This window comes from Pleurodeles waltl, chromosome 3_1 (genome assembly GCF_031143425.1).
Source record: "Pleurodeles waltl isolate 20211129_DDA chromosome 3_1, aPleWal1.hap1.20221129, whole genome shotgun sequence".
Lineage (NCBI taxonomy): Eukaryota > Metazoa > Chordata > Amphibia > Caudata > Salamandridae > Pleurodeles > Pleurodeles waltl.
The window spans coordinates 798,498,294-798,524,595 of NC_090440.1; the positions used below are offsets into that span (position 1 = coordinate 798,498,294).

Below are 26,302 nucleotides of genomic sequence, written 5' to 3' on the forward strand. Positions count from 1 at the left end.
TGTAGGTTTATCAAGAACCCTAGGTACCCAGAGCCAATAAATGAGCTGCACCTTGCAATGGGTTTTCATTGTATGCCGGGTATACAGCAATTAATTTGCTGAAATATAAAGAGTGAAAAATAGGTATTACCTTTGTAATTCCAAAATGGAAACAAGATAAGGTAGTGAGAAGCAGTGATTATTTGCACATCTCTTAATTCCGGGGTGCCCATACTAGCATGTGAATTACAGGGTATTGCTCAAATAGACATCTTTTTTACACACAGTCTTACACTTGGAAGGGAAAAATGTAGAGAAACACAAGAGGCAATAACACTTGTTCTGCTATTCTGTAGTCCCCCAAGTCTCCTGATAAAAATGGTACCTCACTTGTGTGGTTAGGCCTAATGCCCGCAACAAGAAACGCAACATGGACACACCATATTTTTACATTGAAAATTGACTTGTTTTTTGGAAAGTTCATAGCTTTGGATTTTGATCTCTAGCTCAGCCGGCACCTAGGAAAAACTACCAAACCTGTGCATTTTTTAAAATAGACACCTAGGGAAATCCAGGGTGGGGTGACTTGTGGGGCTCTTACCAGGTTTCGTTACCCAGAATTCTTTGCAAACTTCAACAGTTGGCCAAAAAAACGCTTTTCCTCACATTTTGGTGACAGAAAGTTCTGGAATCTGAGAGGAGAAACAAATTTCCTTCCACCCAGCGTTCCCCTTAGTCTCCAGATAAAAATGGTGCCTCACTTGTGTGGGTAGGCCTAGTGCCTGTGACAGGAAATGCCCCAAAACACAACATAGGCACGTCACATTTTCCCAAAGAAAACAGAGCTGTTTTTTGCAAAGTGCCTAGCTGTGGATTTTGGCCTCTAGCTCAGCCGGCACCTAGGGAAACCTAACAAACCTGTGCATTTTTTAAAACTAGACACCTAGGGAAATCTAAGATGGGATGACTTTTGGGGCTCTCACTAGGTTCTGTTACCCAGAATCCTTTGCGAACCTCAGAATTTGGCCAAAAAAACACTTTTTCCTCACAATTCGGTGACAGAAAGTTCTGGACTCTGAGAGGAGCCACAAATTTCCATCCACCCAGAGTTCCCCCAAGTCTCCCAATAAAAATGGTACCTCACTTGTATGGGTATGCCTAGGGCCTGCGAAAGGAAATGCCCCAAAACCCTAGCTGGACACATCAAAATTATCAAATACAAAACTACCTGTTTTTGAGGGGGGCACCTGCGTTTTTGGTCCGGGGCTCAGCAGCCATATAGGGAAACCTACCAAACCCAAACATTTCTGAAAACTAGACACCCGAGGGAGTCCAGGGACGTGTGACTTGCGTGGATCTCCCAGTGTTTTCTTACCCAGAATCCTCAGCAAAGCTCAGATTTAGCTAAACCAATCCCATTTTTCCCACATCTCTGTGTGGGATCACTGCACAGGGACAAATTTCCTACCACCCAACATTCCCCTCAGCCTCCCTGTAAAAATGATACCTCACTTGTGTAGGTGGGCCAAGAGACAAAAACATGTCAAAATTGAGGGTGAACCAAAGCGGATCCAAAAGGGCAGTTTGAAAAAAAAACTATTTTTAGGCTGACAAGTGGGGCAGAATATTTATCAGTATAGATGTAACAGTGCTGGGTGGTAGAAAGTTTGTGGATTCCTGCAGATTCCGGAAGGCTTCATCAGAAAAATGTGGGGAAAATGTGTGATTTCCAGCAAAATTGGAGGTTTGCTAGGCATTGTGGGTAAGAAAATGGTGCGGGGTGCAAGTGAAGCACACCACCCTGACTCACCCAGGTATTTAGTTTTCAGATGTGTCTAGGTCTTGTGGATTTTTCTACATGGCAGAGTCCCAAAGTCCAAAAAGCGCAGCCCTCACCATTCAAGTGGAACGATTTTAAGAATTAGCCAAGCTCTTATGGCCCAAATGTAAAACCAAAACCCAAAATAATCAAATGTCCTCTTGCTTGCTGTGGGATAACATGTTTTAGTGTGCAGGGGAGAGCTGAAAGACTGTTACCCACACCCGTCAGTTGGGGTGGGGGCATAACCATGCCCATGCTGGTTGGTAGCCACCAGCCCACTAGTTTTTTTTTTTTAATTCCCTGGCATCTTGTAGGCTTTCTGCCCCCCTGGGGAGTGGATTGTGGGTAATTGGCCCATCTTACCACCGGTGGGCAGAATAACTTTGTCCCCCTTTATGTGGGGTGGGGGTATGGCCATGCCCCCACCCTGTTTTAAAAAAAATAATCTTCCCCGGTGTCTGGTGGGGTTTCTGACCCCCTTGGGGGCAGATTGGCCTAAGAAAACTAGGCCAATCTGCCCCCAAGGTGGGCAGAAACGGCCTAAAATAAATTTTCCCTCCAGGGGACCCTTGCCTAAGGGGTCGCTCCACATCCATACAAAAAAAAACACAAAAAATCCCTGGTGTCTGTTGGTTTCTACTTTCCCTGGGGGCAGATCGGCCTAATTAAAATAGGCCTATCTGCCCCCAAGGGTGGCAGAAATGGCCTAAAATAAAGTTGCCCACCAGGGGAGAGACCCTTTCCTAAGGGGTCGCTCCCCTTGCGTGAAACTGACCTAAAAAAAATCCCTGGTGTCCAGTGGGATCTGCCATCAAGGGGGGCAGAAATGGCCTAAAAACAATTCCCCCCCCCCCCCAGAAGAGTGACCCCTGCCTAAGGGGTCACTCTCCTTATCAATGTAAACAATTTTCTTTTTAATTCCTGGTGTCTAGTGGCTTCTGCCGCCCCTTGGGTCAGATAGGCCTAATCAGTATAAGCCAATTTGCCCCTGGGGGGGCAGAAAAGGCCTAATAAAAAAACTGCCCCTGGGGAGTGACCCTTGCCTAAGGGGTCGCTCCCCTTATGATACAACACAAACAAAAAAACAATCCCTGGTGTCTAGTGGATTCTGCCTCCCTGGGGGGCAGATCGGCCTAACCAATGTAGGACGATCTTCCCCATGGGGCGGGGGGGCAGAAAAGGCCTAAAAATAATTTGCCTCCCTGGGGAGTGGCCCTTGCCCACGGGGCTGCTCCTCTTATACAGTGCCTAGTGGACATTTTGCGATCGGGCTGCTGAAATGCTCAGAATGACATCAAAAAAAAGGAAAAGCCTTTGCTTTCTTTTGATTTCTCTTCCTGCCCCTCCTCCTGGGTGGAATGCTTAGCATTTCTCTTCCGCATCGCGTTGGAAGCATGCTTCCAGCGCGATGGGATTTGACCTCTGATGAGGTCAGCACGCAATCGCGTGCTGACGTCATCAGACATCACTGAGGGGGGGCAGATTGGAAGGTGAAGCGATTCCTATCCATCTCTGCCCATGTGAAGGGGGTGGGAGGCCCACGGGGAGCTCTAGTGCTCCCCCCTTGGGCTGGGTCCAGGACGAGGTGATTACGTCCTGTGGCGCCTGAGCCCCGCACCACCGTAAGTAACTACCTCGTCCTCGGCACCCAAGGAGTAAGAAAAAGCACAATGCAGTCACTCAAAGTGAAGTCAGCCAGTGGTTGAAGTGGGATGATCCACTGCCCCATGCTATAAGCGGTAGTTGGTGAAGCAAATGACAAAGCTACAGACCAATTGATGAAAAGAGCAGCTGGAAGCATCTTTAAGTAAGTATATTATAAATATAGTTCTGGTAGCTCCAAAAGGTGTTTTCTAACACCAGACCTAAAACATAGGACAATCTGGACTGGCCATTTTCAAAAATATTCACTGAAATGATACACGTTGTAGTCTTGCTCCCATCTCATCACATACCGTGAATAAAAAACATATATATTTGCCATCGTGTTTCTTGGTTTCACTAGACTCTGTTAGAAAGCTATATGGATATGTACTTTGCTAATAGATTTGCATGAAAGGCCTGAATAACCTGACACCATATTGTTTGAAATAACTATGGGCCAGATGTAGCAAGCAATTTTGCCCATTCTGTGTCTATGGGAAAATGTGTTCGTACATATGGCCCTAAATTCCTAACATTTGCATCAGAAAGTGAATCAGTTCGTAGCTGTACATTCACCTTCAAACACGTGGTTAATAATTATAGAGATCTGGTAAATACAATCCCTATGGCTGGAGTTATGCATTTGTAATGTTAATAGGTTTGGCTTTCAACTGAGAGTGCTTTTTCATCACTTGTACGTTTAAGCATTCACTAAGTCGTTTTGCACATACAGTGTCACTCATCTTTGCACTTGTGCATCCACTTATCAACACACTGTCTCATTTTTACATTTACTTGCTTTCCCACTCACAATAAAACACAAGCAGAAACTCAATTACAAAGAAAAAAAGTAGAAATAAGAAACCATACCTCTGCTTACAAAATATCAGGTGTATGCTTGCAATGAAAAATAAAAGTAAACATAGCAGTGTGAGGCCATTGTTCTCTCATATTCTAATATAGCCTTAGAACCCGCCGTAGCGGGCTCTACCGGCTATTAAAGGCCCGCTCCCCGCGTTAAATGCCCGAGCCGAAGGCGAGGGCATTTAACAAGGGAGAGGGACTTTAATAGCCGGTAGAGCCCGCTACGGCGGGTTCTAAGGCTATTAGAACATTCTGCCACACAGGGCAGAATGTTCTATCAAAAAAAATATATGTTCACGGAGCCCGAGGGGATTTAAATCCCCTCGGGCTCCGTGAGGCTTTGTTCACAGCTGTTGCTGTGAACAAAGCGAACATTGGAATGTTGGCGCTGCGGGCTTTTACCGGCCTGTAAAAGCCCTCAGCAGTCCATTGTCTTCAATGGACATGCCAACATTCCAATGTTCTAATAGTACTTTGTTGTGTTAAAGTTCCAATAAGGCTGAGGAGCTTGAAAGCAAAGAGTTGACCATCTTGGACTGGCACTGCAATGAGTAACTCTTCACAATACCATTCCATGATGGCAGCACCATAACCATCATACTAAGGACCAGATGTAGCAATCTACAATTTTGCGACTTGCAAATTGCGAGTCAGAGCGACTCGCAATTTGCAACTCGCAAAATTGTATGCAGAAAGGAGTCTCAGACACCTTCTGCGACTCGCTATGGGTATTATGAATATTAATGAGGTGGGTCGCACTTTGCGACCCCATAGCGAGTCCATGGACTCACAGGGATGGTGGCCTGCTGAAAACAGCAGACCTCCATGTCTGTGACTTCTTTTTTAATAAAGCAGTTTTTTTTTTTTTACTTTTTGCAGGCCGCTTTCCTTAAAGGAAAACGAGTTGCAAAAAGAAAAACTTCCGAAGCCATTTGGTTTCGTTTTTTTCAGAGTAGGCAGTGGTCCATAGGACCACTGCCTGCTCTGAAAAAACATTTTTTTTGGCATTCACAAAGGGGAAGGGGTCCCCTGGGGACCCCTTCCCTTTTGCGAATGAGTTACCACCCACTTCAAGTGGGTGGTAACTGCGAGTTGGTTTGCGACCGCATTCGCGGTCACAAAGCAACTCAGCCTGGCGATGCGGTCGCAAATAGGAAGGGAACACCCCTTCCTATTTGCTAGTCGCATCCTCAAATTGCGAGTCGGTACCGACTCGCATATTGAGGTTGTGCATCGCGTTCGGCCGTTTGCATGCCGCAAACTGCGTTTTTTGCAGTTTGCGACATGCAAAAGGCTTCCTACATCTGGCCCTAAGTGCCTTCTTGGAATGATATTATGCATAGTGTTTCGTTGTAGCCATCAAAGGTGGTTGATATACTGCTTCTGAAAGTAGAGGCGATCTTGAAATGATAATACAAAGATATGCTATGGACAATACCATGACCACCTGGTTACGAATCAGTGGCCACACAGGATACAGCTAATTGCAAATCCAATAAATAGCTAGCAGCAAACCAGGTAGCACTGTGTGGGGAGCTGTTAAATGCCCTAATTAAAATCAAACAAAATAAACAAAGGAGAACAGAAATGAAAGCTAAGGTATAAAAGGAGAAAATGGAAAACTAAAGTAGTGGCCCACCATCCCTGGCATTGAGGTGTACCCACTTTCAGGCTGATGTTCACAATCAGGCAAATACAGATACTGTGCAATAAATTATCTGACTATATTGTAATAACAATCCAACCATTAACAGCTGATTGGTCTTAACTAATGCTTTCCACAATAAATAAGTGAGGCCTGTTGCCTTTGTCATATTTTTTCATAATAAACAAATCAGACCTATGGCATCTAACAATGTTGTCCAGTGAGCCATGCAATCCTACAACGGGTAATATTGGCTTATCAACATAATTAGCTCAGGCATACTGTATTCAGCATGAAAAAAATTATAAATGTATACAAAAATACAGTTGTTAACCTCTCCTACAAGGGGCTACCAAATATTATAGCTACGAAAATCTTTAAAAGCCAGGGTTTGTCGAGGGGTGCATGGGGGTGGGGGTGAAAGGGAGGGGAAGCGGTAACAAATCTGTTGACTTCAACAAGAGGCTGTCAAAGTCCATGTAACACATATCTACTGCCTTTAACGAAATCTAATAACAATCAACCATTAAAGGTCTAGTGGCTTTAACAAATGCTTTTCACAGTTAATAATTCAGACCCATTGCCTTTTTCATAACTTTTGATTTTAAACAGATCAGACCTATAGCAATCTGCATGCATTTTCTCAGTAACCAAATAAGGCCTGTAGGCTTTATTATTGGCTTTTCACAATAACAACCACAAGCCTACCATAATGAACGTATCATCGTACGTGTTTTTTACAAGGCAACACCAAGCATACAGTGATAACATCACAAGTACACACAAAACTGAAGAAGTCTGTGAAATGCCATGTGAGAAAATACCTTTCTAAAAGTTGTTAAACAGTGCAATAATCCATCCTTAAATGTCTTCTGGCTTTAAAATGTGCTTTTCGCATTAAGTATGCCAGGCATACTGTTCTTGCCAGACCTTTTGTTACAAGAAGTGAAGTATTTGTCGGACTATTAAATCGCATTACTTTTTCGTTAAAAACGATTTAAGATAGCTATTTCAATGAGTCATAATTGCCTTACTTTTGCCTACTTGCTACAAAAATGTGCAACAGATCAGAATGCGCCACTTAGTTCTGGTGCTATCTAAAATATAAAATATTATCCAGCCTTGTAACTGGGCCCCCTATAGACCATATGTGAGGAGTCCTGTCTGAAGTGTTCGCCCTGATTATCACTCCATGAATGTGACCCGGTTTGGAATGAGGATTTGATCCACAAGAAAAGTTACAAGCTGAACTGTCATGTAGATTGGACAGGTGCAGGGGTATGTTTTAGCTGGACTGTTACTGTGCCTGCAGCAAGTAGACCTCTCTGAGCAATATGTTTTAGTCAGTACGTTGTCACTGTTGCCTAGGACTTACCCAGACCAGTAGGGCTGGCATCACTGTGCATAACTTTCTTGGCACTCTGACTCCTAATCACACCCGGTAAGGCCATGACAATGAAATTCTAATCTGATTTTAAACTACCTGAATATATTACTCAACCACTTCTCAGGCATCTAGTTTAACATGCATCTTAATTAACACTAGCCCCATTACACACACACCCCCAGCACATGCAGGTAAGACAGCTGACCTAATAAGCTAAAGTTCAGACTGGACTTGCTGTTCGTTAATGAAACTTGATTTTCTACAACCTCCTCTCTCTTGTTTCGCACCCAAATATCTAATAGCTGTGCTCTTCTCTGCAAAGTCTGGCCTTGTAAAATGGGGGCAGACCTTGCAGTCATACACATAGCCACATAGAAATGTGCAATGACAGACTCTCCACCCACTTCTGCATTTGAAATGTATGAGGAACTATGTGCAACATCCACAAAAAAGCACTTATCCTTAATTTGAAAAATGTTGCTACTTACATGGCCTATCTGACCTAGCTGAGCTCCCAACTCATAGAAAAGGAAATACTCTTGATATGACTTTGCCCTGGAACCTCATTATCTTGATAAACATATTATCCTAGACTGGGCAGAACACTGTGCTTTATCCTTTTGCATGACTCATATGATATTCATAAAATGTGCAAGTCTAAATTAAAGAAAATATTGAGAAGATCCCTGAATAACGTTTCCACCACTCATCTCTCATAAGAACTAGAACTCATAGAAACAGCAAAAGATACACCACTACCAACAGATGTTTTATGTCAGAATATTGTCTACAGAAATATTATTTGACATAAATAGTGTTCATGGATATCGTTTACAAAATATAATCCAATTGGGTATATATTTCCTATCATTGATTCCAAAGAGGCAATATTATATTATTGTAAACAATATTTAGGACACAGTATATATGTCAGACAATGTTATGACAACTATTTTTTAGTACCACGCCACAAAAGAAGAGCTCAGCGACTAGCAGAGTTTTTCAAATCTGAACACTATCAACAAATTCAGTCCCTAATTCAAGAATTTATTAATGGGAACATCTCTGGAGCATGCTATAAGAGCAATTTGAAGCCAGCAAAAACACACACTCAGAAAACTTGAAAAAATCTGGCAAAAACTAAAAAGGCCCAAGTCATTACAAACGCTACCATTTTAGAGAAAACATAAAGAGAAAACTCTTCCCAAAAAAGCCAATTGCTTTCAGAAACACATCAACGAAGCCACCAACTACTTCCAAGCTTCTTTTCAAGACACTAAAGGCCTGATTACGAGTTTGACGAACTCACGGGGAGGACACCACCGTCATACCAGTGGCATCCCCCTTAAGCTCATTATAATGTTCCCGCCGGGCTGAGCTCGGCACCTCCGTGGCTGAGTACAACTCAGACGGCCATCAGCCCATCAGGAACCATGTTCCTGGTGGAGATGTGAGTCTACTGGCGGGTCTGCCTGCCAGGGTTGTTATGTGGGAGTTATGTTGGAGTCAGACCGCCTGGAGTGCAGCAGTGTGACCATCCTCGGACCACCACACTTGTATTGAGGCCCTCAAACAATATTGAGCCAATTTATACACATAGCATCTTTTACTCATCCCTGGTTGCCACCATTATTGCCATTTTTACATATTTAAAAAATATGCATAAGGCTAAAAATAGACCAACACTGACCATTCCTTCTAAAAATTCCAAGGGAAAAACATTATAAAATGGACTTCACTATAAAACATGGCACTTAATCCATACTGCAACTTATTGCTTCCACAAACACCTCAACCTATACACATGATCAAATTTCTGCCAATCTTATAAAACTATGCATTCGGGACATTGCACCGTTAATTGTAAAAATGCATTAAAAGAAGGAATATTGACATATACACTAAAACATGCCAAATTAGCCCCTTGCCAAAGAAATCAAGAGCCTTACGGAGAACCCTGTTTCTAAGCTTTCCTACTTGTCAACATCATTGCAAAGGCAGTATCAATACAACTCTTATCTCCTTGTCCCATAAGGATCTCCTAACTCAAGTGCATTGCACAGGCAGCAACTTTTCTATTGGTGCTACTTGATCACTCTGTTGCTTACAAAACCCATTGACCAAAAGACACTCTCACCATCCTTTTAACTAGCATGGGGATTAAGAGACAAGTAATGCAATGATTTGCATCTCCCCCTCATCTACATCACAGTTCATAATATCAGGCTCCTTCAGGTCAAATACCCTTCCTTTAAAGCATGGGATCTCTCAGAGCTCTATCCTTTCTCCCTTTCCACTAAGTCACAACATGGAACCACCTGTCCTGATATCCAATGAACAAGAAGCCCAGATGTACCTATGACCCCACAATTCCCAGCACCATTTTAGAGTATTTACCTCCTTCAGGTGTTTCATTCCTGAAACCTACCTTGAAAATCTATTAAACCTAATGAGTTTTTGTCCCTGCATTTCATCTCATCCTATACTCAAAAGAAGTCACACCTCCAGTCCAAAGTAGGCTTCTCCAATTGTGACAGTCCGGCATCTCACCCAAACTGGTGATTTGGTAAATCACTGGGGTTTACCATTGACCATAATCTCAGAATGCACCACACATTACAAAATTCATGACCAATGACTCATTATTTGCTCACTACTTAAAAATGACAAACTATGGCCCTCATTATGAACACTATTAAGAGAAAAAACTCTTCTCTCTCTGGTTATTCAGACAAATAGTCCAAACATCAAATAATAAAAAAATAACTCACCTATAGACTAATACTAGAACATTATTAACAAATATTTATTCATAATAATATACAATAAATCAAAATCGAATTTACACCAGACATGGAAAGACAAAAAGACTTATGTCACATACACACAAGACTCAAGACGCAAAACATATACACAACAGATAACACAAATCCCAACAGTCTCAATATATACACTTCATATTTCAATAACAAAAAAAACATTTCCGCTAATAAAGCATATCAACAATACATGAAACAACAATATAGCTGCTCAAATTTATCATCAGCTGTAGAGAATACTTTTCTTTTATCCACGAATTTTATTCTTTGACCACTTTAAATAGTCCTTATATTTCAAAGAAACATGATTCTAAAGAAAGTTCGTATTTATGGATCCAAGATATATCCACAAATTTATATTTTCAAAATCCTCAGCTGTGTTGACCAAAAAATAAGAGTAGAGGTCTTCTGCCAACAACAAATTCATTGCAGGCGCGCGTTTCGGTGGATCATAACACCAACAGATACTTTTAACCACATTCCTCAGGGCTGTGCACAAACGTGCATTTATAAGCTGGAATCTTATCTATGAACAAAATGAAATCCAATAAACTATGAAGCCCTTACAATTAGATATATCAGATTTTAAATATATTTCACCATGTCTCTTATTAATATTTTCGCAATAACAATTATGCATGCCACAACAATGGTCCAAGCTTCAAATGTGTTGGAGGTGTCTTTCAAGAAAAGAGTGAAAGAAAGAAAACCTTATACCAACATAAAAAAATACAATCTATAGAAAGAAAAGACCCTCAACCTCAAACACCCTATCAGTGCTCCACATGCTTTACTAAACCTCACCATAGTGTCCTCATACACTCTTTAAAATAAATCACTGTTACCTCTCTATAAGACTCTTCCTCATAGTTGTCACCAATCCGGAACTGATTTCGAGCAAAAAACGCTCAATATAGGACAATTGGTACTAAATATAAAACAGTCCAGATTAAGAATCTATTGAGGCCACATGCTTATATAATATATATATATAAATCTATTGACAAACCTAACAAAACATACATCCCATGAAATCAACACGATTCTACAAAGATGAATTGAACCACTTAAACCTAAGAACTAATTATATAAAGTCCATCACTCGCAATTACAAAAGATCTCCCACATCCATTCACTAACTATCTCATTTATTCATAACAAAATATATTTAACACTACCTGCTCGCTGTCCTTATGTGCCTCGCTTCTCTTTCAAGCGCATAACCGTAGTTGCCCTATTTCCGATGTGCTGACTAACCGAGAACATCTCGGCGTGGCTTTTCAAACGCACTTCCTGATTTGTAAAGCTAGATGACGGACTCCTAACAGACGTCCGCATCCAGCTGCCGCATTAATGGCGGCCATTTTGAACATGTAAAACGGCATGGAACGTCCCTAGACCAGAGTCTAATAATACTCACTGCTCATCTGAATCTGTTTAAAAAAACAGTGTCTATTGCAAAAAAACTGAGAACTCGCTGACCATATAAATATACTGATTTATCCTAATCTTAAGTCTGTTTAAAAAAACAATGTCTATAACGACAAAAGGAGAAACTAGCTATCAATATATATATAGAGAGAAAATCATCCTAATCTCAAATCTGTTACTAAAGAACAGTATCTATTTACAACATAAGAGAAACTTCACTGGCGGAAAATGCATTATATTCCAACCTGCAAGAAAAATTAGTAAGAAACACTTTCCTCACCTGACCCCAAATGGTCAAGGAGGAGAAATCACTCCTCAAGACCATGCTTAAAGATGCATAATCAAAGCAAACTTTGTAGATAACCTAAATGAATGGGTACATCATCTAAGACACTGTAAGCAGAACTACTGGACCATATTTGTCCATCAGGTATTAACTTATAGCATTCTGCCACGATATTTCTGTATTTAACCCTTTTGTGAAAGTGTCCAGATAAAAGATCCAGAACACTTCTCGTTTCTTTCTCTTTTTCTCACCATCTTCCGTTCCACTGAATTCAATTTTTTCCAATATTGTCCATCTGATATCTTCTTCCTTATGTTTATGCTCTTTCCAGTGTACAGCCAAAGGAGCATTCGCTCTCTGCGTCCTACAGGCAGAACAGTGTTCGTAGTACCTGAATCTAAATTCCCTAGATGTTTCACCCACATAGCCTAGGTTACATGGGCATATGATCAGATACACTACATTTTTAGTTCTACAATTTGTCATCTGTCTCAGTACAATCTCCTTGTCATTATGGGTAACAGTACTAGTTGTCATTGCTCCCTTACATGCTCCACATGTGCCACATTTGTGGTTACCTTTCACTGGTTCCAACCCACAAATGGATTTTTGTACCAACTAGCTTTGCGTTTTTAACGCAGATTTAACCAAAATGTTTCTCAAATTTTGGTTTCTTTTGAATGCAAAGGTCTCTCCAAAGGTTGCTATTCGGTTCCCATATTTAAGATGTGCCATTGAGAGTTAATGATTTTTCTAATCTTCTCATTAATATTAGAGTGGCGGATGGAACACACCAGTCTGTTATTAGATTTCTTTGGATTTTTTTGAAAGATCACCTGTCGATCATAATATTTGGCTCTTTTGAGGGAATCCCTAATCAATTTCGGAGGGTATCCTCTGAGGATAAACTTCTTAGCCAGAATGTTAGAATGATCAATGAAATCAATCCTACTTGTACAGTTTCTCCTGACCCTCAAGAACTGACTAAACAGAATATTCTGTTTCTGACATGCAGGATGGTAACTTTCAAAATGCAATAATGTACTCTTTGCTGTGGGTTTAAAATACAGTGACATGGACAAAACCCCATCTTTGTGAGCAATCCAAATGTCCATAAATTTAACTTGGTTACAATCATATTTTCATAGTGAATTTAAGATTCACATCACATAAATTTAACCAAGAAAAAAACTCATGAAGATGTTCTAATTCTCCCTTCCAGACAAAAAAGATGTCATCAATATATCGTGACCAACATGTGATGTTCTCAAAGAATGGAGGCACTTCATTGTAAATATATTTGTCTTCAAATAATCCCACGTACAAGTTAATGTATGCTGCTCCCATGCTGACTCCTTTTGTTTGATGGAAAATTGTGGAATTAAACTAAAAAAAATTATTATACATCACTGTCACAAGGCAATCCTCGATGAATTGTTTAAGTACTTCCGACTACATATTTTGTAAGTTGTATTTCACACATTCTAAGGCTTGTTGTTGAGGGATATTACTATATAAGGACTCTAAATCCATTGTTACCAGATACTCAGTACTCGGGTCAAAAAGCTCACCTTCCAGGTTTGAAATAATATGACCAGTATCTCTAATGTAGGAAGGAAGTTGCAGAACCAATGGTTTAAAAAAATTATCAACATATTTGGATAGTGGTTCAATGGCCGAACCCACCATCGAAACAATAGGCCTCATCAGTGGATTAATGGTATCCTTATGAATTTTTGGAAGACCATAAATAACTGAAATAACTGTTTTGGGGTGAGAAAATCAAACTCTTTCCTACAAATCACCTCTTGTCCCAAAGCTTTCAGATTCCTATCCAAGATCATATTTTTAATTCTTCTCTCTGGACTTACAGTTACCTTAGTGTAAAATTCTTGACACTACAACATACTGAACATCTTTTCAATGTATGAATCTGTATCTAAAATAGTAATTCCTCCTCCCTTATCACACGGTTTGATGGTGATCTCCTTATTCTCCTGTAGTCTTTTTAAAGCCAATTTCTCATTCTTTTCAAGATTATATCGTGGCTTAGGAACAAATTTAAGACACTGCGTTATTTTACTCAATACAGCTTTTTCAAAAATCTGAACTTCAGGGCCCAAAGTTTCTATCTCAGGAGTAAACTGAGATGCAACCCGCAAACCTGATGTATTCACTGAAGTTACCGAATACCTAGGCTCAAAGTATTTTTTTAACGTATTCTTCTAAAAAAAGCATGTATGTCTGTCATCAATTCAAATTTGTTCACATAGGAACAAGGAACAAAAGAAAGACCCTTAGACAAAACTTTTTTTTTTAAAACATCAAACGTCTCAGTACTTAAATTAAATATCGGGATGTCCTCTAATCCCGCCAATATTGGTTTCTTCTGGTTTGCAGAAATTGAGCCGGTTTGTCTGAATTTACAAATCTGTTGCCCCGATTGAAGCGGGGTCTCCCTCTGTACCCGTTCCCCCTGTTCCCTAAAAAACGGGTATCGAAACCGCCGTGTTCATGCTGGCGGTCAAACTACTGACCGCCAGCGTCCCCGGATTTCCATCGGCTGTATGTTTACGCCTGCCGGCCCACAGGAATGCCTGGCCGGGACATGGAGCCGCCGCCAATGCCCCTCTGCGGCTGGTGCAGCTGCATCCGTCACGCAGATAGGGCAGTGACCTGCGTGATGGGGCACTGCACAGGGGCCCCTGCACTGCCCATGCCAAGTGAATGGGCAGTGCAGGGGCCCCCCGGGGTGTCCCGGTGCACCTCCTCCGCCAGCCTTTCCCTGGCGGGGAAACCCGCCAGGGAATGGCTAGAGGATTAGGGATCATTATCCAAGGGGCAGCACCGCTGCCCTGTCGGATAATGATTCCGACCGCCGCCAAGCTGCCTGACGGAGGCAGCCTGGCGATGAGTGAGCGGCCCTCATGGTATTCACTATGTGGCGGTGTGGTCTGTCATGCCGGCTGGCGGGTTTTCCCGCCACCGCCGGCATGGCGGGCCACACCGCCATGATCGTAATGACCGCCTTAATATTTCCCAGTCTGACTTCAGAACAGTGCTCCATAGAACTGTGATGTGAGTGTTAAAGCGTGGTGAAGTCAGTGTAGCTTTAGAACATTGAGTTTGTGGTTACCCGCAGATCAATAAAGACGTGAATTACACAGCTCCATGTGTGACGTAGTCATTGGCGGGTACCCAGGCTCGGGAAGAAGCTACAGGCATGATGGCCTTTTTTATTCTTAAAGCACTACATCCCAGCTCTCTCAACTACCTGAATAAGAACTAGAGGTAATTCTAGCCAATACTGGAAGTCAGAGTAACCAAAAAGTACAAAACACTTAAACATTCTCTCACAAGCACAAACAATAGAGAACCAACAACCTGACCTTCTCAAACTAGATCTGTTGGAATTCGGAAGGGATCCAAAAATGTTCCTTTTTTTATAAGATGCATAGAAGTCCAATAAAATGTTGCTCATCTCCTCTTCATATTTTTTTATTGATTCTAGAGTTATGTTTTTCTCTTTTACTTGTGATGTACTGTGTTGCTGATGTGGCTAGGTCAGTGCTATAAAAGCTCTTTTAATAAAATCTCTGTATAATATTTGAGAACCTCTAATATTTGATAGAGACAACTAGCTGCAGATTCCTTATCCTAGAATTCTTCCCCATGTGTCAGACTGGATCAGGAAAACCTTTCTTCAGCAGTACCTCTGCGCGCCAGTAGAGGGTGTCGTGCAACTCCGTAGCGACATTATCCCCAGCTAAGACGTCGATGGAGTCCATGTAGTCCCTCCCCTGATACGCTGACGTCAGTTTCTTCTTTTCTGCACAGCAACGCAGATTCGGAGAAGCAGTTTCCTCTTGCCATTTTTGGCCTTCCCTTTAAACGTTTTTTTCATCTTGGAACAGTGTTATATGCCTACTGGCTTTAAGCCTTGTGGGTCCTGTGCTCGACAGATGTTGGTCACGGAACCCCACTCTGTTTGCATGTGGTGCTTAGGCAACCACCATGATACAGACGACTGGGACGCCTGTCAACAGCTGAGGCCTAAGGCGTTGCGAGAGCGGCAGATGAAGCTCCTGCGGCGCGGGTGTCACAGTCTTTGCAGGCATCGTAGTCCTTCATCTTCCACTTCTCATCCCAGAGACCACTCTAGGAGTCGATCACGTAGGGCTTCCACAATGTCTCTGGTTCTGGAGATGTCTCAAGGTAAAGCGATGCCCACTGTCGAAGTCGCATCCTCCTGCGGCTTCACTGCTCCCATGCGACATCCCCAGGTCTTCTGAAGATGAGCCTGTACAGGAGTCAACCCCGTCCCTCCTCCCTCTGGAGTGCCTTTGGGCCCTAAAGAGGTGGCAGATGCCCCGACAGGGTCCTCACCGGCGGCTTCGTCCTCGGTGTCCATTGAGCCCATTGACTTCAACTCTGGAGTCAGATCGTTGTCGATGCACAGCCTTCCATGGCTCCCATCCTCTGCGCTTGGTTCCTCACATCTGACGCTGACTTTGGCGGTAGTGTGCAGGAGTCAACCCCGTCCCTTTTGCCTTATCCTGACACTGTGGCGACTCTGGTCCAGATGCAGGGCTATTATTCATACTTGCATGCTGTTTTTGGGTCTCCTCCTCCCTCTGGAGTGCCTTTAAGCCCTAAGGAGGTGGCAGATGCCCCGACAGGGTCCTCACCGGCGGCTTCGTCCTCGGTGTCTATTAAGCCCATTGACTTCAACTCTAGAGTTGGATCGTTGTCGATGCACAGCCTTCCATGGCTCCCATCCTCTGCGCTTGGTTCCTCACATTCGACGCCGACTTTGGTGGTGGTGGTGCATGCTCCTGGCGTCGATCGACGTTGACTCCCAAGCCAGGAGTGACGCCTTTGGAGTCGAATGTTCTTCAACTAATGTTAGCTGAGCCTCACACTATTGTTCTTCCATCGGAGGGTCCTGGATTTCATTCTCAGCCTCCTTATTCTTGCACCATTCCGTTTTCCCAATCGGATTTGTTGCTTGATTTGGCCAATGCGAGGGGTCTTGATTTCTCGCTAGCATGCAGCCTCCTATCATCTCCTGGGTTGGCTACAGAGGCTAGTTCTGCTATTGCAGACATTTTAAAACGTGTGTCAGAAGTGTTGCAATCACAGCTTCACACTGTGCAATTATCCACGGATCCTTTGTTTGATGTGTTACATCCTGACCAGTCTTTAGTGGAGCCGGGCCTTCCTTATTGTGAGGCTCTTTATGAAATCCTCCTGGGAGATTGGACCCAGCCAGGTTCTGGTCCCCCTGTGGAGTGTTTTATCTCACACAGACACAGGCGAGCCCCGGAAGATTCGTCATGCCTCTCCCGGCATCCAACTACTCAAAGTTTTGTGGTGCAAACTGCTTTGACTGCACACAGTCATATGCAGGTTCTTCCTGTTCCACCAGAGCGAGAAACCACGCAGCTGGACGCTTCTGGTAGGAGGATTTTCACCTCATCTAGTTTGGCCTTGCTTTCCAATCAGCAAACTCGCTTCTCCCATGTTCTGTGAGACTCAGTGGAGTGTATTTTGCCTTATCTGCATGATGTGTCTAGAATTGCTCTCACGCCCTTTTATGGGATGGTCAGCAGGCTGCCAAGCTAAGTGTTCAATGTGGTATGGATAGCACTGATTCGTTTGGGCAGATTATTGGTTCTTCATTGGCGCTACGGCTAAGGACATGGCCACGTTCTGCCAATTTCTCAGACGCTGTATGAGGTTCGTTGCTTGATATGCCCTTTGATTGCACATCCCTTTTTAGCACGCATGCCGACTCAGTCTTACGGTATTTCAGAGATGCTCACGGTGGGACTTAGTGTCAGGTCCTTTTCATACCCTACAGTCTTTTTCTGACTTGTTTTCTTTTTCAGGGGAAGTTGTACTTGTTCCCTTGGTTACACTTTTTTATACTGCCATTTTGGTGTGTGTTCTGTTGTCAGTTGACAACTAGTGAGAGGTTCCTGCTCCTTGCAGGTGCCTTTGTTCTTGACAAGTTTTAATACACCATGAAGATATTGCTTAGTGGCACGCTTAAGTGCCTCTGGTGGAGCGCGCCACTCTTGTTTAGTGGTTTCAATCCAGCCAATGCCCTTTACGTTAATTATACGCTGTTATTCATCCTATGGTGGTCAGTTTTTGTTATTTTTATGAACCAGGCCGGGGTCTCATTCCTCTACAAGGAGTGTTTTCTGTTGTGTTCTGCTTATAGGTGGGTCGCCTACAATGTATTTGCTTTCTATGAAGAGTTGTGTTCAACCCCAGCTCTTCTGAGCAATTGGTGTAAGATTTTAGCTACTCTCTCCTGCTTATTTGTTCCCTATTGAGAACTTGCTCGGTGCTCCTATGGGAGCAGTTTCGTTCCTTATGTCACTAGGATTTCTACTATTGTCTTTGCACATTTACTTTTCCATTGGTACAATGGTAGAGGTTTTTTCAGCCGATTTTCCATGGTCTGCTTCTGTTGAACATGTGGATACTAGTTGTACTCCAGATCCTCTTTTCTGGTTGTTTTTTCCTACAGGTCAGGGGCACCACATGTTGCCCCTAGAGGGCCCTACTTCCACTCTCCTTCTGACCTTTTGGGATGGTCATCAAGGCAGTCCCTTTTTTTGCTCTGTTTTCATGCATGTAGGCATATTTTATTTATCGATTTCTATTTTTCCTTTTGAGCATGTCCTTCCTCCTTTTGGGCATGGACCACCTGAGTCCACTGTGGGCAGGCCGATGATTGTATCCTACCATTGGTTCATGAAGTGGATCTTTTTCGTTGGCTCCACTCCATGCATGAGGGATGTGTGTAGCATGCCCAAAGGGTGTTCTTGAAACCTATTATTTCATATGGTTATTGTCCTTCTTATTGTCTCCCCTGCCCTACTCCAGTAAGTTGGGCTTCATCCACTTGTGTATGGGTTCCTGTCCTTCGGTTCCCGTCTCATTGGGGGGTTTATTTCCCTTTCTGTGTTTGTCTTCTTGGTCATCTTTTGTCGCCTAATCCAGGCATTTTCATTGCAGGTTTCTACTCCTAGCATTGCTTCATCATTGCTAGTCAGTGGTGTGAAGTTTTTCCTCTTCTTCCTCACATGTTATTTTTGTGTTTGGTCTTTTTTAAACGGATCTGGTTATTCGCTTTTGGCCTTGCAGGTTTTTAAGGTCTGGTGTCCATATTCCATCCTGGGGATTGATGTTTATATACTCCTTTACGCAGTATTCATTGTTGATCCACACTTGGATCGCTTTCTTCTAAGCTGGTTGTACCTCCAGGATTTACCACTTTCGCTTCAGTTCTTCCTTCAACTGACTTCTTCTTTTTGTTGCTTATGCCCTTTCTGTGATTGGAATCTCCTCAAGAGGTATTTTGCTGTCACGTGCTTCTGTTTTCCTGTACCACAAGGTTTCTGTTGGTCCTGTCAGCAGGTGGTTATACCATCATCTACTTACTTTGGTGGACTGACCTTGATTTTCATCTGTGACTGATTCTTTTCTTTCTTGAGGGGTATTCTCTCTCTCCCCTCTTTCTTTTCCTCCTGTGTTGTTGCTCTTACGCAACCCTTTCCCTTTCTACTAATATTGATCCAGGAGTGGTGGCTCAAGAATCAGATCATGAGCCTTTGATGTCACTGCCACCTACAGATCAAGGGTTAAGGTCTCTCCTATGGTGTCCTGGTCCCTTAGGTTATGGCATCTGTGTTGTCCTGGTCCTATGCATGTCTCTGGACAATTTCTGTATTGGCACATCTATGTCTTTCCATGTCTATCCCCCTTTATGGGTCCCTCGGCTGTTTTTTTCAGTCCTCCAACTTTACGCATTTATAACATGCCATTGGCTAACCTTTCGTGTCTTCTTTCGACTGGCTCCATGTGCCCCACAGTTCTGTTTTGTGTCTATGCAAATTTTCCCTTGGTTGTTCCTGGACAAGTACAACCTGTTGTTCAGTTGCTCTCACTTCCAGCATAACGCTTCTTGCTTCTTACAGGTTATCACTATGCATCTTAGTGCAAGCAGCATATATGCATAGCTTCTCTTCTTTGATACCCTTTGGGGTTACCCCTTGATGGGTGTTCCGTTCCTTCTATTGCAGTCATTATTGTGAAGCTTTTGCACCACGATCTTTAGGCTCCTACTTTGGGACAATTCATATTCTTACCTGTTGTGGTTCTCTTCCAACAGATTCATTTATTTTCATTGACATATATTTTTTGACCCCAGGACTTATCATATCTTCTTGTGACATTCTGTGGGTCAGCCACTCTTTTTGAGTGAGCTGCATACTCCTTCTCACCCTTGCCTATCTCATATCTGGTCTACTACTCCTTTATTTCACCGGTTGTTTGTCGTGAGACTTGGGTGGGGTGTGTTTGCAGCCCCCCTCCTGGATTGCTATTGCTTTGGTATCTAATTCTAAAATAAGTAATCTGTGACTAGTTGTTTCTACCAGGTGAACAAGTTACTTACCTTTGGTTACGCCTTATCTGGTAGAGACACAGACTAGCCCCAGATTCCTTATCGAGCCACCCATCCTCCCTGCTTTGCAAACTGTGTTATCTGGCTTCATTTCACTTTGGGGCATTCTTTGGTTATGGAGTTCAAGTTAGTGGTTGTAACATCATATTTACATCCACCTCTTTGGTGTATACACTGTTCCATTGCCAGTTGCTATGTGGTGTCGCATTGCTGTGCAGATTCTAGTCACAGAAGAAACTGATGCCAACGTGTCGGGGGAGGGGCTATATGGACTCTGTTCGACAATCTTTTTTGCCCTCCTCCCCCTTTACCTCCTTCTCTATGGATTTCCTCACTACTTTCCTCCAAAATTGCCCCTCATATCTCCATAGCCCCACTCTCATATGCATTTCATTTGTTTTAGCGCTACTCATACCAGTGTAGGGTGTGAGAGCACTTTGAATCACACACATTAAACAGAGACAATAAATCATATGTGCATAAATCAGTCTTTAGGAAATATTACATAGGATATTCAGGATTACAAGGTGTAGGAGTCACATGTCACCCACACTAGTAGCCAGTCTATTTTAAGAGTGTTTGGTCCGGAGAAGAACGACCTCAGAATTTAAAATGTACCACAATGGCTGAGGTTGGCTTTACTAATAAGAATGTATTTTTATCCAAACAAACCCTTTTTGCAACATTGGGATAACAAAAGACTGGAGAAAAAAACATGATGTTCTAGCATATACTATACAGTTTGCATTCAGCTCTTTGATGACAGTTTACAGGTCACAGTGCTATATTAAGATTGTAATGTATGAACTCAAGGTAATAAAAAGATCTCTGTGACAAAAGCAGTAACCCACCCAGGTATCCACAAAAAACATGCAGATCTGTGATCTGCATGGTAAACGTTCTTTGCAGCAGGCGTATTACCATTGTACACTACTTTATGATGAGCAAAAACTGCCATTTGGCAAACTCTGATCTCATTCCAGCAGGAACCACCAGAGTTATCTTGACATTGTTATTGTTGAATGACAACTGCAGCAGGTGCTTTTAACCTCATGAATTATTTCTAAACAGTGTCTCCGAGGTCAATGTCAGCTGCGGCTGCACCGGTCACACCACCCAAAAACCAGCCCTGATCACACAGTCTCAGCTCTGATTGTATCTTGAATCGCTAGGATTAGGTTCCATAGACTTGAGTGCTGCTCCAAAGCCTAAAGACGAAGATATGCCGTAAGGGCCCTGTTACAGTCAGAAAGCCTCACGTGTGAACCATGTATTCAGCATCCAAATCAGTTTACAATATATGAATCATATAGTTTGGGATTTGAGGTCCCTCAGACCTTTTCCTCTTCTTCTCTTGGTTAACAATCAAGTTTCCTACAATTTAGAGTCAGGTTCTCTTACATTGTCCTGTGAAAGCTTGCTCCATAACTAGGACTAGACTGAATTTCAACGTAATTACAGTAATTGCCTACTCTCTTTCGGAATTACAGATAAAAATGCAATTACGCCTGTTGGCGTAATTAAGAATAATTTGGGGGGGATCCTACTGCAAGAGCACATTTAGCAAGTGTGTGTGGCTGCTGACTGTCGCTATTAAGGTTCTGTTGCATTTAGTGCTATTTTTTAGTGCAAAGTACATCCTCGTGTCCATTTTGGGTGCGAGGGTGCATTTTTCCCTAAGAAACTGGTGCTAATTATCTGAAGCAATTTTGGGGAAAATCCTATCCAAAATGCACAATTAGTGAGCACAAGCACCTACCTAACAATTCAACTTCTGTTGCATTTATTGATATTTCTTAGCACAAAATTCTTCCTCGAGTCAATTTTGGTTGCAAAGAGGTATTTTTGCCCTAAAAAAATAGCACTAAGTGCAGAATTACTTGCGTAATTCCGGATAATCTTACTGAATTTTGGGGTATTTCTGGGAGAGTATGCTATACAGAATTACGCACGTTATGCACGCCCTGGTAACCATGCTAATAGACAGTGGTTCCCCAAAAAATGTCAGTTTTCACATCCCAGATTTAGAGCTAAATTCTTCTTAGTATTTGTGTGTAGCTAACTAAACCAGTACGTGCTCGTACCCAATCATTATGTGATAAGACTCGGCCACCTAAAAACTGAGACAACTGGAAAAACACTTTCTTGATTTGGATCTGAAAATGATAACGTAAAAGTGTCTCTTCTCTTATTGGACCAAGATCCAGGAGTGACACGACAAGTGGCATTGTATCCACTGAGAGCATTACAAATGAGGGCCAAAGAATCCACTGCAAATGTAACGTGCTTCTTTCTTTAGTTCACAATTAACATATTTTGAACGGAAAGAAAAGCAGGCATTTAGTTCACGCATGGGACACCCTGGAATGTGGCTCATAACTTTCATTTTCAATCCAGTTTATTAAGAAAACATTTCTAATGTTACTGTTCAGTGGATACTCTGCCCCCCGATGAAACTATTGCTTCGTTAGCTGTAATGAGATAGAGTACATCTTCACTGTTTTGAAAGTACAGCAGTGTTTGCATTTTTTTTATTTAAAGCTTCTTATCATATTATTTGTTTTGCAGTGCTCCGCTTCGGTGAGCCTTGTTGATTTCCCAAACACGTCAGAGGTGGAATTGTCGCCAACAAGGTTATCTATGTCGTCCGGCCCAGAAATACAGGCTGGTCCTTGCCAAGAAGTTGCCCAGTCCCCTGAGACACCACCAGAAATGGCGCCCAGCTGCAGCACTGCAATAATTAGCGCCATGGACGGCCTGCACGCTGGGACCTGTGATACCTTAGCAACCGGGGACGCCCTGCTGGGGGGGGCGAAGTGCAAGGTAAGATCTGGTAGGGCCTTGGGGAACACAGGCGAGAGAGCCAAATTAGAGCAACTGTATGTTGTTGTCGGATAGACGAGCATTCCCCCATTAGCAGCTCTCAAGATAAATCCGTTTTCTGGCATTTATGCTCTGGCGATTATGCTTTGGGGAGATAACTTTTCCAATACCACTATTCTTTTATTTTTAGATCGAAAATGAGGATTACATTTGTGGCGACGAAGCCTTCGGAAATGAGGCTGTTGCCGCCACTGTAAAGGCTCTTAATGAACTCGTTCTCCCGATGCAAAATATGCTGGACGAGCCCATCAACCTGTCTGTCAGGAAGTGTTTCCAGCCTGACTCCTCCCCTACAATAAAAGCAGCTTACTTAGAGTCCACTACTATCAAGGACCTTAAGGATGAATCAGGTATAGATAACATATGAAAAATGGATCTGCTTGTTTATTTCGATTTTTGTTTTTGTTTACCAAGGTAGACAAACCCTGTTAAATCATTGCAGCGCTGTGTTTTTGTACGTACGTATGTTTGTGATATTGAATTGCCGTCCCAGATCCCAGGCGCAAACAGAGAAGAGTTGTTTTTGCTTTTCCTGTTTTTTACACTTCATCTCCAGGCTGCTGGTGTCCCCGCTGTGGGTGTTCCTAGAGCCACTAGAGGTGGTCAGCTTGTCACCCAGTTAGGCAGAGTCGTAGGTATTACATCTGTATATGAGACAGAGGCATGCAGGTGCCTAATATGGGTCCGGTTAGAAATGGGGTTTCTGATTGGCTAGGGTATGCACCTAAGCCAGGCAGAACCCACCCTCTCTAGTCAAGGCGATGGAGTTACTCACCCAATATAAGTCCTGCTCACCCCCTTGGTAGCTTGGCACGAGCAGTCAGGCCTATCCTAGAGGCAATGTGTAAAGCATAACACATGTGACACAATAAATACACAATAAATACACCACAAACAAACACAACAAGGTATATAAAAATAAACTGTATTGCAGAAAACATCATTAGACTAAACACAACATGTATCAGTAATACCCTGCTACACAAGCAGTTGTCAGAAATTCACACAGGTTGCTAGTACTCTGCAACAATAAGCAGTAGTCAGACAAACATATAGGTTACTGGTTGTTTTGCAAAACAAGCAGTAGTCAGGTTATCATTATTAAGAAGAATGCATATGTCACCATAAACATATCACCAAAGATGTAAAAACACCACCATGAATGCACTTAGCATGAAACATTCCACTCAGGCACATCCCACAATAAACACGTCGTCATGAATAACCAAACATCAGCATGAATAGACATGAAACATCCACATCTGGCAAATATCATAAATCCACCCTGCCAGGTATGTGTACTGCAGGCAGAAATTGCTACAATTCATCAATAACATCTCCTAAGCAAAGTTGATAGCGCTACGGTGCTCCTTTTATAAGATATATGGTAATTGCAGCCCACCCACCCCCTGACCTAGCAAAAATGAGCTCCTGTGCTCCCATTAGGGGTAATGTGGTAAGGGAAGCAGATTGCAGACAGAACCGGAGACCTCTGTTGAGGATCACCACTCCGGCCTGCTACTGACATCAGGGAAGATGTACCACCATGGCCTCTCTCTCCTTTCAACCGGGGAGCACAGGTACGAGGGGCACATGTGGTCCTCCAAACCGGCCGGGAGGCCTCTCTGGGTCTCCTGCTCAGGGCCGAACACCAGCCAAGTCACAGGCAGCGGCCTGCGTTCTCGCGCTGTGGTTGACGTCTTCCCCAATGTCGCCTTGCCTCAGCGGTGCGTCAGGGGCCCTCCCGGACCGCTGCTTTCCCTTTTGGGGAGGCAGTGCTGCCTGGGGGGCAGCATGGCTCCCTCCGAGCCACCGGTCTTCAGGGGTGGCAGTACTGCACCAATGCGGTGCAGTTTGGGGCGAAACGGCTCAGGACAGCTCCTGCTCCTTCTCCCGGGTCGCGATGGTGAACCCTTCCCAATAGGAGGTGGGCCAGTGCCCTGGGGGAACCTGGGGGAGCGCGCCTAGTCCACGCTGGGTCAGTGGTTGCTGACGTGCTCCTCTCGGCTCTCCTGCTTCAGAGAGGGGCACTATCACAGTATCCACGGGGTGCTCCCTGCGCCAGAGCCAGCAGAACATGAAGCCCTCTTCCTGCACTTTAGAGGGAGCAGAGAATGAATGGAGCACTCTTCCAGCTCCACCATGGAAAGAAACAAACAGGATAAAGCACCCTTCATGTGCTGAGGCTTCAGTGTACAGCATTTCCCTCGCGTGGGGAAAATCCGATGATAAAGTGCCATCCCTGCGCTTTAGTGAGAAAAATTGCAGGAGAAAGGGGGGGGGACACCCCCCGGCCCCCTGGAGACATCAGTCGGGGGCACAGAGCTGCAGGGCCCCTGCATGCAGGCCAGCACAAGGGTCCAAAGGCAGTGGCAGGCCCTTTGTGCCCTACCAGGTCATAGGTCAGAACAACAGCAGAGCAGGCCCATGGTTATCCCTGGAAGTCCTTCTAGCAGCATCCAGTGTCCAGTTCAATGGACCATCATTGTCTAAAAATATGGGGAAAGACCCCCTTTACCTATACTCATTTTGCACAGCCTCCATTAAAGAGGGAAAAGGGGTCCCAACCAGTCTTAACCGGTTCCAGGAGTGTCCCCTTTCTCCATCAGCACTGGCTCCAGACATCTGTGGAGGGTAAACGAGCCCTTTGTGTGAGGCCAAGGTACAGCCTTTACAAATGCAGTTGTGCCCCTCCTCTCCCTCTCCCATCCCAGGAAGACCATTCAGTATGCAGTTGCACCTCTGTGACACCTCCACCCTTCCTGTGAACAGGTTGTCTGAAAGGTCTGCACAAAGCCCAGCTGTCACTCTGCCCCAGATGTGGATTGGAGGTAAGCTGCAAAACACCAGAGTCATAAGCACAGAGAAATGCCCACTTTTTAAAAGCAGCATTTTGATAATGATAGTAAAAAAAATCCACCTGCACCAGTAAGCAGAATTTCTCACTGCCATTACAACCATACCAAACATGCCTACGCCACCCCTCATAGATCAGACAATACCACTTAGACATAAGTTAGGGCATTTCCAATGAAAGCCTATGAGAGAGGCAGCACCCAC

The 26,302-nt window shown here is 43.4% G+C and overlaps 1 protein-coding gene across 2 annotated transcripts in view; it reads left to right on the top strand.

Annotated features, from left to right (window-relative positions):
- Window positions 1-26,302, top strand: part of TRIM66 (tripartite motif containing 66) — a 549,453-nt gene that overhangs the window by 355,073 nt on the left and 168,078 nt on the right. For both annotated transcript variants that reach the window (XM_069223667.1, XM_069223666.1), the window contains exons 11-12: window positions 22,928-23,182; window positions 23,373-23,592. In XM_069223667.1, coding sequence (XP_069079768.1) covers window positions 22,928-23,182; window positions 23,373-23,592 — 475 coding nt within the window. The remainder of the gene's footprint in view (window positions 1-22,927; window positions 23,183-23,372; window positions 23,593-26,302) is intronic.